Source organism: Petaurus breviceps, unplaced genomic scaffold (assembly GCF_028583685.1).
Source record: "Petaurus breviceps papuanus isolate PSGF00001 unplaced genomic scaffold, PetGlider_PUasm1.0 225, whole genome shotgun sequence".
NCBI classification, from domain to species: domain Eukaryota; kingdom Metazoa; phylum Chordata; class Mammalia; order Diprotodontia; family Petauridae; genus Petaurus; species Petaurus breviceps.
The window spans coordinates 3,979,290-3,993,348 of record NW_027185889.1 but is presented as its reverse complement, the minus strand read 5'-3'; the positions used below and the strand labels follow the sequence as shown (position 1 = coordinate 3,993,348).

Genomic DNA, 14,059 nt, shown 5'->3' with positions numbered 1-14,059 from the left:
GGGTGGGATGGGAGGGATGGAAGTGTAGTCAGTCTTTTACAATGTATCTACTATGTTATTGTTTTGCATTAGCCACACATGTGCAACCTATACTGAACTGCGTATCTTCCCAGTAGGGGTGGGTGACAGGGAAGGAGGGGAATGAATCAGGAATTGAAAGTTTTGAAATCAAATATTCAAATATGTGTATATATATATGTATATATGTGTGTGTGTATATATATATGTACATATATATATACACTATCATTAATACCATCTTATATGTAATTGGGAAATAGGATGTGCAGGCACTGAGGCATAGAGATCCACTGGAAAAGTGGAAAGGGGTATGGGGGAAAATGTGGGAGGGAGCAGATTGGAGGAGGGGATATCCTGTGGGACTGCTATTTTGGGGCGGTAGGTGGGGGAGAAACGGGGAGAAAATTTGTAACTCAAAATGTGGCAGAAACGGATGATATAAATCAGAAGTTAATAAAGCATTAAAAAAAGAAAAAGAAGAAAAATCACTTTGACAGCTGTGTGGAGGATATATTGGAAATCAGAAAGATTTGAGGCAGGAATCTAATCAGGAAACTGTTGTAATACTCAAGACAGGAAGTAATGAGAGATTGAACTATGGTAGTGGCCATTTGAGTGGCCACAGAAACAACAAGATGGAACAGTTGACTGGAGAAGTGAAGGGAGTGAGAATGAGTCCTGGATGACATTCAGGTGGCAAACCTGGGTGACTAGACAGGTGGTCGTGCACTCACTAGAAATAACAGTTTGGAACAGAGAATTTGGAGAAAGGATGAGTTCTGTTTGGTACATGTTGAGTTGGAGATGCCCATGAGAAAACGCAACTTGTACCCTATTCCTTATCCCAATCTCTCACCTCTCCTGTCCTTTTAGAATAAGGTTTACTTTCCCTTTGACCAATACCACTTCTAGGGCTGTATCCCAAAGAGATCATGCAAGTGGGAAGAGGACAAGTGTGTACTAAAATATTTATAGCAGCTCTTCTTGTGGTGGCAAAAAATTGGAAGTCAAGGAGATGCCCACCAATTGGGGAATGGCTAAACAAGTTGTGGTATATGAAGGTAATGGAATACTATTGTGCTATAAGAAATGAGGAGCAGATGAACTTCATAACAACCTGGAGAGACTTATATAAATTGATGCTGAGTGAGAGGAATAGAACCAGGAGAACATTGTACACAATTACAGACACATTGTATCTGTGATGACTGACTTTGATAGACTGGGCTCCTCTCAGCAATGCAAGGTTGTAAGACAACTCCAAAAGACTCATGATGGAAAGGGATGTCCACATCCAGAGAAAGAACTGCAGAGTCTGAATGCAGATTGAAGCAAACTACTTGCTCTCTATTTTTTGTTTTGTTTCTTCTTTCTCATTGTTCACTCCGTTGGTTATAATCCTTCTTTATTACTTGACTAATGTTTAATGTGAAGGTATGTGTAGAACCTATATCAGATTGTATGCCAACATAGGGGGTGAAGGAGGGAGGAAAGAGGAGGGGAGAAAATTTGAAACTTAACTTGTGCAACTGAATGTTGTAAACTAAAGGTAAATTAATTAATTAATTAAAAAAGAAGATCATAAAACAAACAAAAAACAAAATAAACAAAAAAAGAATAAGGTTCAAAAAAAAACCTCATCATTTTTCAAATGGAGCTACTTGACTATGTCTTTAAATCCAAATCACTCTTGCTTTCATTGAATTGTCAATGATAGCTCCAGTTCAAGCCCTTGTGGTTCATTGTTTAGATTTTCATGGTTCAGAATGAATATAAATAGCAATTGTTTTCTGTGTTCTGGCCAGAAACTCTGAGGGTCTTCTCCTCCCAGACAGATATTTTTCCGATTATAAGTTAGGCCATCTTTTGTCTCAATTCTTACTTAGGCCTTACTCATTGAATGGACATAATTTCAGACAAACTGAGACCTGGGAAAGACTTACATTTAGAAAGGTCAAGGTCACCCACTGCATCCTGGGGCCATCACAAGTTCTCTTGTCTTTTGGCTTCCAATTGGATTTTGATGACTCTGGAGAAGATGAGGCTGATGACTTTAAGCTCTGCCTCACTTAAATCCAATTCATGCCATCAACCTCAAGATGTCATTGGTCCTCTTCAAGAAGGAAGGATGAACAATAACAACAATGGACTATAATTTTTTTTTGGAGGGGGAAAGGCAAGGCAATTGGGGTTAAGTGATTTGCCCAAGGTCACACAGTTAGTTATGTCAAGTATCTAAGGCCAGATTTGAACTCCAGTCCTCCTGACTTCAGGGCCAGTTCTCTATTCACTGTACTAACTAGCTACCCCCTATATTTTTTTTTCAAAGAAAGTCAAAGGATTTGGCTTCAAATATTCCATTTAGTCACAAAAAGAGGGTGTTACTTTGGACAAGCCACTTAACATCTCTAGGGTTCAGTTTCTTGGAATGGAATGTGCCAAGCAATGTGCTAAGCCTGTGGATACAAACAGGAAACGGGCACATTCCCGGTTCTTAAGGAACTCACATTCTAATTGGAAGATATAACACATAAAGGATGGAGGTTATAAGGTCTAGGATCAAATGAGGCTTTGGAATATCTCCATTAGACATAGGGACTTAGGCCTCACATCCAGCCGAGAGTGGGGACCCTCCTCCACCTGGGGAAAATGGGCAATTAAGCAATGACTTTCATTTGGGGGAAGGAGAAGACTATGGTTCTCAGCAGCAGGTGTTGTTGCTTTGTCTTCCTGTTACCCACTGGTAAGTTGTGGGGAGGTAAGGGAAGTCCTAGCATGAGGATAATGGAGGCGGCTTGTCCAAATCCTCAGTATATCAGCAAGTATGTTGGAGTAGCAGAGGTGAAGATGCCTTCACTTAGAAACTGAAAGGCTTGGACAAAATGGTCTCTACTACCCCTGACAGCTTTAAATCTATGATCCCACTGTCTCCTCTACCTCATAATCTTCCTGTGACCTGAACAGGAATGGGAGCTTTTCTTGTTATTATTGGAATGCTAGAAAATGGGGGAGAGATGTAGAATTCCATATGTTATCAGATTCAAACACTAGCTGATGGTTCACAAAGGGCCTATGAAGGACTGTTGGCAAGTACTGGTGACCTAGCCAGGTCAGGTGTGTCCCAGTTACAGCACAGAAACATCTACTCTTCACTAGTCCCCTTGTCATTAAATATCTTCACCTGTAAGTACCAGTTGCATGCTGCAAAGACAAGTTCTACATTTCTGAATGGGGAGAGGAATGGGGTGTATCATCCATAAACAGCTTGGATATGAAATGCACTGTGATGCTGTAGGCAAATTAGGCCATAGGCAAGGCCGATCTGGCCACATATATGTAGTGTATCAGTGTAGGAATTTTTTGTTTCTTAGTTAGCACTTTCCGCTTAACTATAACCTTGCAGTAAGAGTTATAGGTGAAATTCTAGCCTCTTGGGGATGAATTTCAAGGATTTAAACCTAAGACCACAAGCTATGCTCCCTATCTTACATTATTTGCAACACAAGCACTTGTAGTTTAAATATTATTGTTTTTAATTACCATGATGTTTGAGATACAACAAAGAGACATAAATTCAGATAGCATATTCATGAGAAATCATGTGAAGTGATGAAGATGGTCATGTAATCTAAGGGTGGCAGCTAATCTATCACAAACTCTACCTTTCTCAGCACAAAGATTGCAGGGAAACAAACAAGGATGAACTCTTTTTGGTGTTCTGCATCTGTTACAGCTTTGCTCATAATGCTAAATTACCAAGAGTCAAATTATGAGGAGGGATGATGCATTATTTTTCTCATTTGCTTGTTCCCAAGATGCCTGCTAGCACAGCATTATGATGTACCCATATGAACTTTTCTTAGAATTGCAAGATTTTACCTTTCTCCAGTGTAAATATGATAGCACTGACTTGGCCTGATCTTTCAAAATGGATGAATTCAAAAATGTATATACCATCTCTGTATTTCCCTCTCCCATGGGTTATTCTAGGACCACATTCTGGGAGTCAAGTTTCTTCTTGGAGGTAAATTCTTAACTTTAGTATAAGAATTTCCCAGAAAGAAAAATGAAACAACCAAAGATCATCACTATCAGCATGTCTCAATGAAAAGCAGTCCCTCCTACTTTCCAAGTGACAAAATCTCATACTTAAAAATGTAAAAGGGCAGGACTGAGCCATACAGACCAATCCATACCACTTGAGAAAAGGCAACATCTCTTTCTTCTGTCCCAATAACATGGGCAAGGAAACTACAGGGATCCTCAGCAGAAAGACAGATACTGTTCCTTCTAAATCAGATCATTCTTCACAGCTGGACAATTGACTCCTATGTTTAAAGACCATAAGACCTACATTATTCGTTATGATTTCAAGATACCATTTGACTCAGCAGTGTAGCCTAGAAGGCTTTCCTTAGACAAGATAGAGATCATAAAGGTAAGGACATCATAAAGATATGGATATGGATATTATTAAAAAATTCCATGATATGCAATAATTGGAATACTTTGTTTAATCACAGGTGGAGTAATGGCACCATTAAAAACTTAAATGGCACCATGAAATACATTAAATACTATGCCAAATTGCGTAATTAAGTACTTCAGTGGTTTGTCACTTCCTTCTACCACTCAGATCCCAATTTCTTCTCTGGATTTTATCAGGTGTGACAATGAACAAATAATCCCCCCCCCCCCCCTTAGGGGCCAGTCTTCTGGGGATAGGCCTCATGGGAGGTGCTAAATGCCAACATTTATTTTCAGCAAATGTATATATCAATCACCATGAAGATTTGGTTATTCTGATGGAAGACAAAAGCAATCTTAGACTTGCTTTTGGTTCCAAAGGCAGCCATATGCTATCAAATTCAAACACTGCAAGATGGTAAACACCACCTAGTAAGGACCTAGGAAGGACTTTTGTTTTTAGAGAGTGCCTGGTACAGTAGATAGAGTGATGTCAGAGTCAGGAAGACCTGAGTCCAAATCCAGCCTCACACACTTAATAGCTGTTACTTTGGATGAGTCTGTTAGTTTCTCTCAGTCTTTGTTTCATTATCTATAAGACAGTGATAATAATAGCACCTGCCTCCTCCCAAGGTAGCTGTATCAACTAATGTAAATGTCATTGCAAACCTTAAAGTGCGATCTGAACGCTAACTATTACTGTGGTTTTGCACAAGGCTTTTTCTGCTTTGGATGCCGCTCCTGACTCTTATCCTTTCAGAGATAGCTCTAGAATGCCTCTCCTTAACATTAGCTTCTTTCTCAGACACAGCCACTGACTTGGGTCCATTCAGTTCCCAGACATGCATCCTGCAGCCACAAGTTTCTGCTTGCTCATTCCATGAATTTGCTTGCCCCATCTCCTTTTGCTCTATCTCCTCCTCACCCATGGCAGAACACCCCAGCTGAAACTTCTCCTCTGCCCCCTAAACTGTGAAGCATTGAACAGCATTTGCAAAACCGAGGAAGCTGCAGCTACAACTGCAACTATAGTCTCTGACTTGTCTGGGGGCCATAGTCTTGCTCACTGGTACTGAGGAAAATGGCACTAAGTTCCAAACAAAGGAAGAAAAACACAGATAAACAAAAGCTTTCTTATTGATTGTAATGTTTTCCAAGGGTTCCTATTTGCCAATGATATCATCACGATTAAACTAGGCTTCAGCACACTACATAGCTTCCTCAGTGATATGTATAGGATGTGAAAGAGACTGACCTAACTATCCATACTAAAAAAGAAAGAGGATGAAAAGCAGTGTGCAATTATGACATGCAGTTAGATGGAAAGTTCCATTGGATTATTCCATTAATATGTGTATGTTGAACAGATGTTGCAAATACCTTACAAGTTGGACCCAGAACTGAATCAGGGGAAGGTCAGATTAGATTGCATTTGGGAAACCAAATGGTACTACCTTTCATGATTTTAAACTGATGATCATTCAGACAAAAATTGATTTCCCCAATACTAAAATTCTCCAAGTGATACTGTGAATCTTGGATAATAATACTAGAGGCGTAAAACACAAATATCCTAAAGAGTATAGGAAAGACACATATTAGATATGAGCATAATGTTATGGACAATGACTTTAGGAAATGTCATTTAAACACACATAATCCATTAGACTGGATCCCCACTTCCATTTTTGGCATGTGCTTTTGTATATGAATTGAAATTGTAGAAGAAAGTTCAAATTGTCAGGGAAAAAATCAAGAACAAAATTCAACAAAATTTAAAAAATTTTCAAGGAACAAAAAAATTCAAAAATATACATTGCATATAAAATTCTGGAATATTAAAATTCCAATCACTTTTTTTTTAGCACTTCCATAATCTCTGTGATGAGGAAGAGTATTATTTCTTAGGATACATAAATTTTAGGCCACAGTAAAGATTAAAAGTATCACTGTAATGAAATTTAGCTAGATTTTATTTATTGTTAACTATGTGATATATTCATTCGAAAAATCAAAGAAATAATTTAACAATTTATTTTAAATTGAATGAATTCCAATTTTAAGCAATACAGTGGTCCCCTATCTGAAAGTAATGCAAATAATATATGACTTTAGTTGTGTACTAATGAAAATATATTATCTTAATAATGTATTAATAAAAATACATTATATTCAAAATTTTTAAAGTATTATTTCAACATGTCATTTTTATGTTGGTCAGAAGTAGTTACAGTTGTGACATTTTTGTAGTTAAAACAAATTATAGACATATTTTTAAATAGCAGTTATTGAGTATTGGCATCTGCAACATTTTACTGTAACTTTAAACACATTTCTTACCACAAGTTGAACTCGCCCACCATTAAGTACATCTGGATCTAACACAGGCAAGAAGTGAGTCTGGCTGTATAGTGACAAAAGCAGAAAATGCTTTATATTTTAAATGTAGCAGATTACATAATGGAATTTCATATTTTAAAATTTTATAGAATTATTTTGATCAAAGAATTGAAAATTTCATTGTTACATTTTGGTAGAAACAAAATACATAATTTTAAGACAGCAATTTTTATGAACAGTTTTTCCTTGAAAGTAGCATGAAATTAAAAAATTTTAAACAAAACTTTTAATACCCCAAACAAAAATCTGAAGAGACAATCAAAAAATAAAAACTGATAATTCCTACATGATATAGAAATTTTATACATTTAATTAAGCTAACTTATATCACTTTATCTTTGGAGAAAAAGACCCCCAGTTTGAAATATTTGTAGAAAATTTCACGCATTCTCTTAATACATAAAGGGAACTTCAGTTCTAAAATTAGGAAAATAATCTATAAAACATAGGAATGGCATAGTCCCAACACTTACCTTTCATAAAATATTTTTCCTTACAAGACCATTAGCTAGACCTTTATAAGATCCTAGAAAATAAGACAATCTATGAAAACCTACTTATATTTTCTTACAAAAAAAACCCTAATTATGAATAAGAAAAAAATGTGTTCTACTTTGACAGTCTTCCTGAATTATCTATTTCACATTACTTGTAGCTATACAAATTTTTGTACTACATTTTTATATTAGGTAATGTAGTTAGAGAACTATCTACTCTATGTGCATAATATCAATGCTGTTCATATGGTATATGTAAGATGTAGTATTATCCAGTGTGAAAATAAAATAAAATAGACATGATAATTACACAGAATTCTTAGTGAAATAATAATGAGCATTAGAAATTATACCAATGTCAAGAACTTTTTCCTACTTCTTTGACTCAAAATAAAATATGGTAATACTGATTTAGAATATAAAATGCTGATGCAATCTGACTCTTTCATTCTTCCAAGCACATGATTTCCATTTTCTTTAACAGGAATTACATGGAGAGAATTGACCACATATGAGTAGAATCAATTAATATACACTATTTAGAGAAGTTACATTTTTGCATATTCTGATTCTCTTGCTGTTAAACTTAGGATGAATAATCATAGGTTTTTGCATTCACTCAATTTGTTTTATAATCAACAATGACAAGAAATCCAGGCCTAATAATTTCAAAACTAGCTTCTGAATTTGGATACACTACTGGTTTACATCTGCAACATCTGTCTGTACAGAGAATAATAGGATCATAGGTTTCAAGTGGTAAACTTTAGAGATCACCTAGTTTAGCTTTCTCACTTGAGAGCTGTAGAAACTTAGAGAAGTTCTGTGACTCTTTCAAAGTCACATAGGTAGCAAGTTGGAATGTTAGTATTCAAACTTTTAACTAAAAATTCAGAGTTCTTTTCACTACAAAGTGTTGTCTGCACGTCAAAAAAAGGTCTGAAAATTTTTGTTAAAATGTTCAATTGTCTTAAATTTTAGTTTAATGGATACATGGGCACCCACCTTTTCTTTTTCTTTCATTTTCTTCTCTTTCCTTTTTTGCCTCTTTTGACACATTACATTTCAGACTACAGTACAACCTATGGCATAGGTGATCATTTTTGTCTTAGTTTAAGGATACTATATGTTGCATTTTTCAAGCATGATTCCTTATGTGCTTTATCTACTGACCTTCCATTATTAAAGAAAATGACTTCTTTGTGATAATTTAAAGGTTATTAAATCAATTCTGTATGGGTTTTTTTTTTTGCATAACCTAACCCTTTGGCTATAAAGCCATGTTTGTTTTAGCACAATTAATCGAGGTTTCACATTTCATGATGTATTTGCAAGACAAAAAACTAATTGAAAGGAAATTACCTCACCATTTCACATTTCTGGGGAAGGTTGTTTCATAACTCCCAACTTGTGTATGGAGCCATTGGTAGGTCAGCTCTTTACTACGCTCAATATTTTCATTGGAAATATGAACATCTGCATTGGTAAGTTCTTCTTCATCAACTGGGGAAGAAATAAATAAATAATATATTTGAGAAAATACCAAAGAAAAAGGTTAAGAACTCTGTTTTTTTCTGAAGCAGAGAAGATTTGAATCTCCAGTACTTTTTAATTTTTAGTCCTAAGCCTACCTTTTTTTGTTTAAAAAAAGATAAATCACAAGTGAAATGCTTTTTCCTAAGAGAGCACACTTCTTGGTGATGTGAGAGTGATTCTTCTAGGGCTCAACAATTCTCAACAGGGTCCTTATTCTCTGAAATTCCTGTTTGAGCCTTGCTCTAAGGTTAACCTATAATTATAATCTCATACATTGGACTAATTAAAAAAAAACTAGAAATAGCATCACAATATTTGAAACAGAATCAGAATTTTACAGAAAGTAAAAAAAAAAAACTGTTTCAACAGGATTAATATAAAATTTTATTCCAGGATTGTGTAGCATATTTTGATACTAAAGAAGATAAATATATTCAAGTTAATATATACATGTAGCTTAAAATGTTTTATCTATTTTCATAGAAGCAATTTCATGTCAGCTGTATTGCCTGCTTTTTGATTTTGTTAAAATTACAGTCATTTATATTATTGATCTTCTGTTTCATTGGAGTCATTTCCCATATACAAATCATTCTTTTCACCACCTTCAAGCTCTTTAATCAATAGAGTAACTATTACTCTGGAAAGGAGGGGATTTTGTTTCTTCTTCCTCACTAGCCAAATAATCTAACTGCTATCCTTGGGTGAGATGAAAAGAAAGAAGAAGAATAAAATCCTTCCTCTCTCTTTTGCCATTCATATTTCTTGGTGCCTTTTTATCTTCTTTAAACTTGGCTACCACTCATTTCCTACTCTGTTAAGTCTAAAGTAAAAGGTATAATATCATATTACTAAACAATGTCTTTCTTTTCCCCTTATACTTTTACTCTAAATTGAGGGTTGTAGGGGAGACAAAAGGAATTATGTAAACATCTGAAATCCTTCAATTATATTTAAGATTCTCACTTCCATTGACTTACAAACACATTGTCTTGAATTTATATTCAATTAGTGACAAAGTCAACTGAAATGTATATCTTTTAAGAGCTCTCCTGGTCTTCTACCTCTACCATTCTAGACAAATTCCACTCTCATTAAGAATGTTTCCATCCCATTTGGTGTGGTGTCAGTAAAACACATTTAGGGTCTCTGGGAGACTGAGCTATTTGAGTCCACTTGAAGGAGGATTGAATTTTCTAGGCACAACCTTGGATTGTTGCTTTAGGGTACTGCGTGTGCAATTCGGGTTAATGCTAGAAAGCTATGTAACTTGGCAGCCAGGATTTTTTTTTTCTAGTTAATTATCCATAATGGAGATCTGGGATAAACCCATGATTCTATCTCTTTCTATAAAAATAAACTCATCATTAAAATGTAAATAGAAACATTAGCCAAAATTTATTCCCAAAGAAAGTTATACAAAAGGAGATAACATTTTTAAGGTATTTTTTTAAAGGAACTATAAGTGCACTTACTTATATGCCCGTATGTTTCTAACACTATTTAATTTACTAATTATTATCCCTGTTTGAGTGTCCCTTGGGTTGTCATTTAAGAGATCTTGGATTATAACTTCCAGGCATTGTACATTCACTTCAGTTATCAGTCTATGTGGTAAAAAGAATGGTTCCAAGTGTCTAAGATAGGAATTTGACTCTTAAGAGACTTAGAACATCCTTCTAGGCTTATGGCATCTTTGCTGCTGCTTAAGGTAGTATTCTAGTTTGTTGCTCTGAAGGACAGATTGCTTCTGGAAATCTTTCTACTTAAAAGCATGAAATGGATTGATATGTTTGAAGGTCTTAAGAAGTCATGGTTGCTGTTCAAATAAGAAAATGTAGGAGTTAGGAGTCAGGAAATGGATCAATTGAATACAAACTTTTTTTTTCTTCCTTATCAAAATGTCAGCAGTGTACTATGTAAGTTGAATAAATACTTGTGTAACAGAAGTTTCAGTACATGTTCAGAATGAAAGTACCCACCTAGGAGATACCACAGACTGGAATCTCAGAAGATACATGGACATCCAATGTTGACCAACCATATGGTTGAGATCAGCCTCTTTCCTCTGACTGCATAGCCAAAACTGGTTGCATCTTTAAAAATATTTGACTGGGATGGTCTCTTCTCTTTTTTAAATTTATCATGTTTAGCTAACTGACATTCTTTATCATTTTGTTAATCTCTTTGTTGTTCAAATTGTTGTTAATTTCCTTTTAAAAAAAGTACTTTTTTTTAACTTTGTTCATATAGTGGGGAAAATGCAACTCTAATTTTCTTCAGTATTAAAAAATAAACAAAATAACTAGAGATAGTACCACAGCAGGTACTGGCATGGACCTCGTACAATAAGGAAGGAAAAAGTCTGAGGACCACTTTCCCTTTGCCTTAGGCCAGTTGGTCCCAATAAAAGGGCTTGGGGTTTTTGTCTCTTTCTTTTGTCCTTTGTAGTTCTAGATTCAGGGAATGGAATCCTAGACCCAGAAGCTTTAACCTTGAGAATGTTGGAGCCCAGGATTCCAGGAAAATGTTACAGAGAGCCCAACAGGGAAACAAAGCTTGAAAAAGGAGGATTTAAAGACATAAGCTTGGTGGGAGTTTTGGTCTTGAAACTTGGTGGGACTAATGCTATGTTAGAATTGAGCTAAATTATAAACCTAATCTCTCTCTCCTCCCCAGGCACTAGGTGGATATAAGGGAGACTAAGCTCCTGAGGTATTGGAGGGAAATATTTGTATGCTTGTTCTGGCTATACCTTTGATGAAATATTCCTTCAAGAAACCTTATTTATTAAGTTGTTAAATGGAACTTGGGTGTTAGGACTCCTAAAATTGAGGGAACAATAAATCTTCCACATGAATAAACAGAGTGGTAAAATAAAGAACATAAGAAAATCCAAATTCTTATATTCAAATTTAAATACTGCTACCCACTTTCCTGTGACAAGAAAAATATCCACAAACTTTGTTTACAATAAGAATCTAATGAAGGAAAATTCTGTCTCTCTGTCTCTCTCTCACAGACAGACACAGACACATGCACACATGCACACACATGCATGCACAAGCACATGTTCCTCAAATGGTTTACTCACAGACTGACTGCACTCTCAAAGCATGGGAGATTTGACATGTTCTTTTTCTAATCTGAGCTGGTTTGCCCCTCCTTAGGTATATTTATGTTTCCCTAACTCTAGGGAGCTCATCATATTGCTATTAAACTTTGAGTTGCAGCACTTAATCAGCATAATTCAATGCAACTCAGAACTTCAGAGATAAAGAGATCTGTGAGCCTCATACCTCCTATTCCCTAGGATTGCAGGTATGAACCACCATGCCTAGCTATCTGTAAACTCTCAAAGCGTGTGGATGATAACTTTATTTGATAAATTTCTATATATAACTTCTTTTTTATTTTCCTTACTATCATGAGCTTGAAGAAATCAAGAAATCAACATTTCTCTATAAAAAGAATAAAAGAGAACTGGACACGAAGCTATGAATCTTCTCTATTGTATCAGCAATGCAATATTCACAACGGCAATTATAAATATGCTGATGTGGTTATTAATCACAAAATATATCAGGCTTTCTATATGGGGGATAAAGAGAGAACATTTATTAAAATACCAAAAGACTGAGTCCCAAAACCAGAAAGTCAAAGCCATCAGAGTAGTTATGAAATTGGCACAGGTAAATAAAGTAGAAAGCACCCACATTCTCAAGCCTTTATAACAGAACAGGCTACCTCAGGCAAAGGTCTTCTTCTCCCCACTCACAGCAACTACTCAGCGTCCAGGAAGTGTGCTCCTAGCAGCTCTGGCCCCTGGCAGTCCTCAGCAGGAGTCCTTAGCAGAAATTCTGGCTGGCTCAAAAAGGGGTTTGCACCTCCACCTCCACCTCGGCACTACTGCTACCACTGCCGCTGCTGCTGCCTCTGCTGCTGCTGCTGCTGCCGCTGTCGCCACCATTGCCAATCACTGCAGGAACTCTAGGTTGGCTTCCGCCTCCTCTTGCCCCACTCCTTCCTGCTACGTCAGCAAGTCCAATGGGGCATGGAAGATCTTTAATTCCCATAACCCTTACATCTATATAGAGCTTGGCATATCATACATGCATACATACATGTGTGTATATGTGTATGCATGCATGTGTATATAGAAACATACACACATACATATACCTATATTTGGAAGTGTGTGTAGATACACATGTGTATTTGATATATATGTAATATTGATTTCAAATTTACATGATTTCGGCATTAACCTACCTATGTTCCCTTTTGCTTTTTAAATGATTCAATGATGATTCTTCTCTTCTACTATTCCAAAAAGCATCCCTTTTCACTCTCCTCTCTCCCTGCTCTTAACACTTTCCAGCCCCCTCAGAAATACCACCTTCCTCTTATAGCCAATAAACACAGTCAAATAAAAGAAATGCACACATTGGTAATGTATGTCTCATTCTGTACCTCTAATTCATCACCACTTTACTAAGAGGTAGGAAATAAGCTTCATTGTTAAACCAATGACTTTGGGGGAAAATTACCCTGTCAGATTTATGGATAAAGGAAGATTTTATGACCATACAAGAGCTAAAGAGAATCACAGGAGGTAAAATGGATAATTTTGATTAAATGAAATTAAACTTTTGGCACAAACAATTTGGCACAAACAAAAAAAATAGGCACATTTTGCTACCATCTCATACCTATTAGATTGGGTCAAAAGACAGAGATAGAAGATGACAAATGCTGCAAGGGATATGGAAAAAATAGGGACACTAATGCATTTCTAGTAAAGCTGTGGACTGGCCCAACCATTCTGGAGAACAATTTGGAATTATGTCCAAAGGGCTATAAAACTATGCATACCCTTTGACTCTGTATTACTGAGCCCCAAAACCTTAAGTTTCAAAGTTCCTTCCATTACTGTTGATCCAACAGTAATGTGTGTTGATCCAACAGAAAATTGTGTGTATGAAGCGAGCCACTGATGACATGACCCTTGTGGTGGTGCTGAAACTAAAGGCAGGAAAGAGAAGTCTTTCTACCTCCTATATGAGGACCATTATCAAGAAAAATGGTCAAGCCACACTTAACAACATCCAGCACATCAACCAAAAGAGTAAATAATG

General features: G+C 36.0%; 1 protein-coding gene across 1 annotated transcript in view; it reads right to left on the bottom strand.

The window, feature by feature from the left end:
• The window catches only part of LRRIQ1 (leucine rich repeats and IQ motif containing 1), a 308,516-nt gene that overhangs the window by 76,994 nt on the left and 217,463 nt on the right, over positions 1-14,059 (bottom strand). The window contains exons 25-26 of the mRNA XM_069095103.1: positions 8,753-8,888; positions 6,829-6,892 (exon numbers count right to left, since the gene is read on the bottom strand). Coding sequence (XP_068951204.1) covers positions 6,829-6,892; positions 8,753-8,888 — 200 coding nt within the window. The remainder of the gene's footprint in view (positions 1-6,828; positions 6,893-8,752; positions 8,889-14,059) is intronic.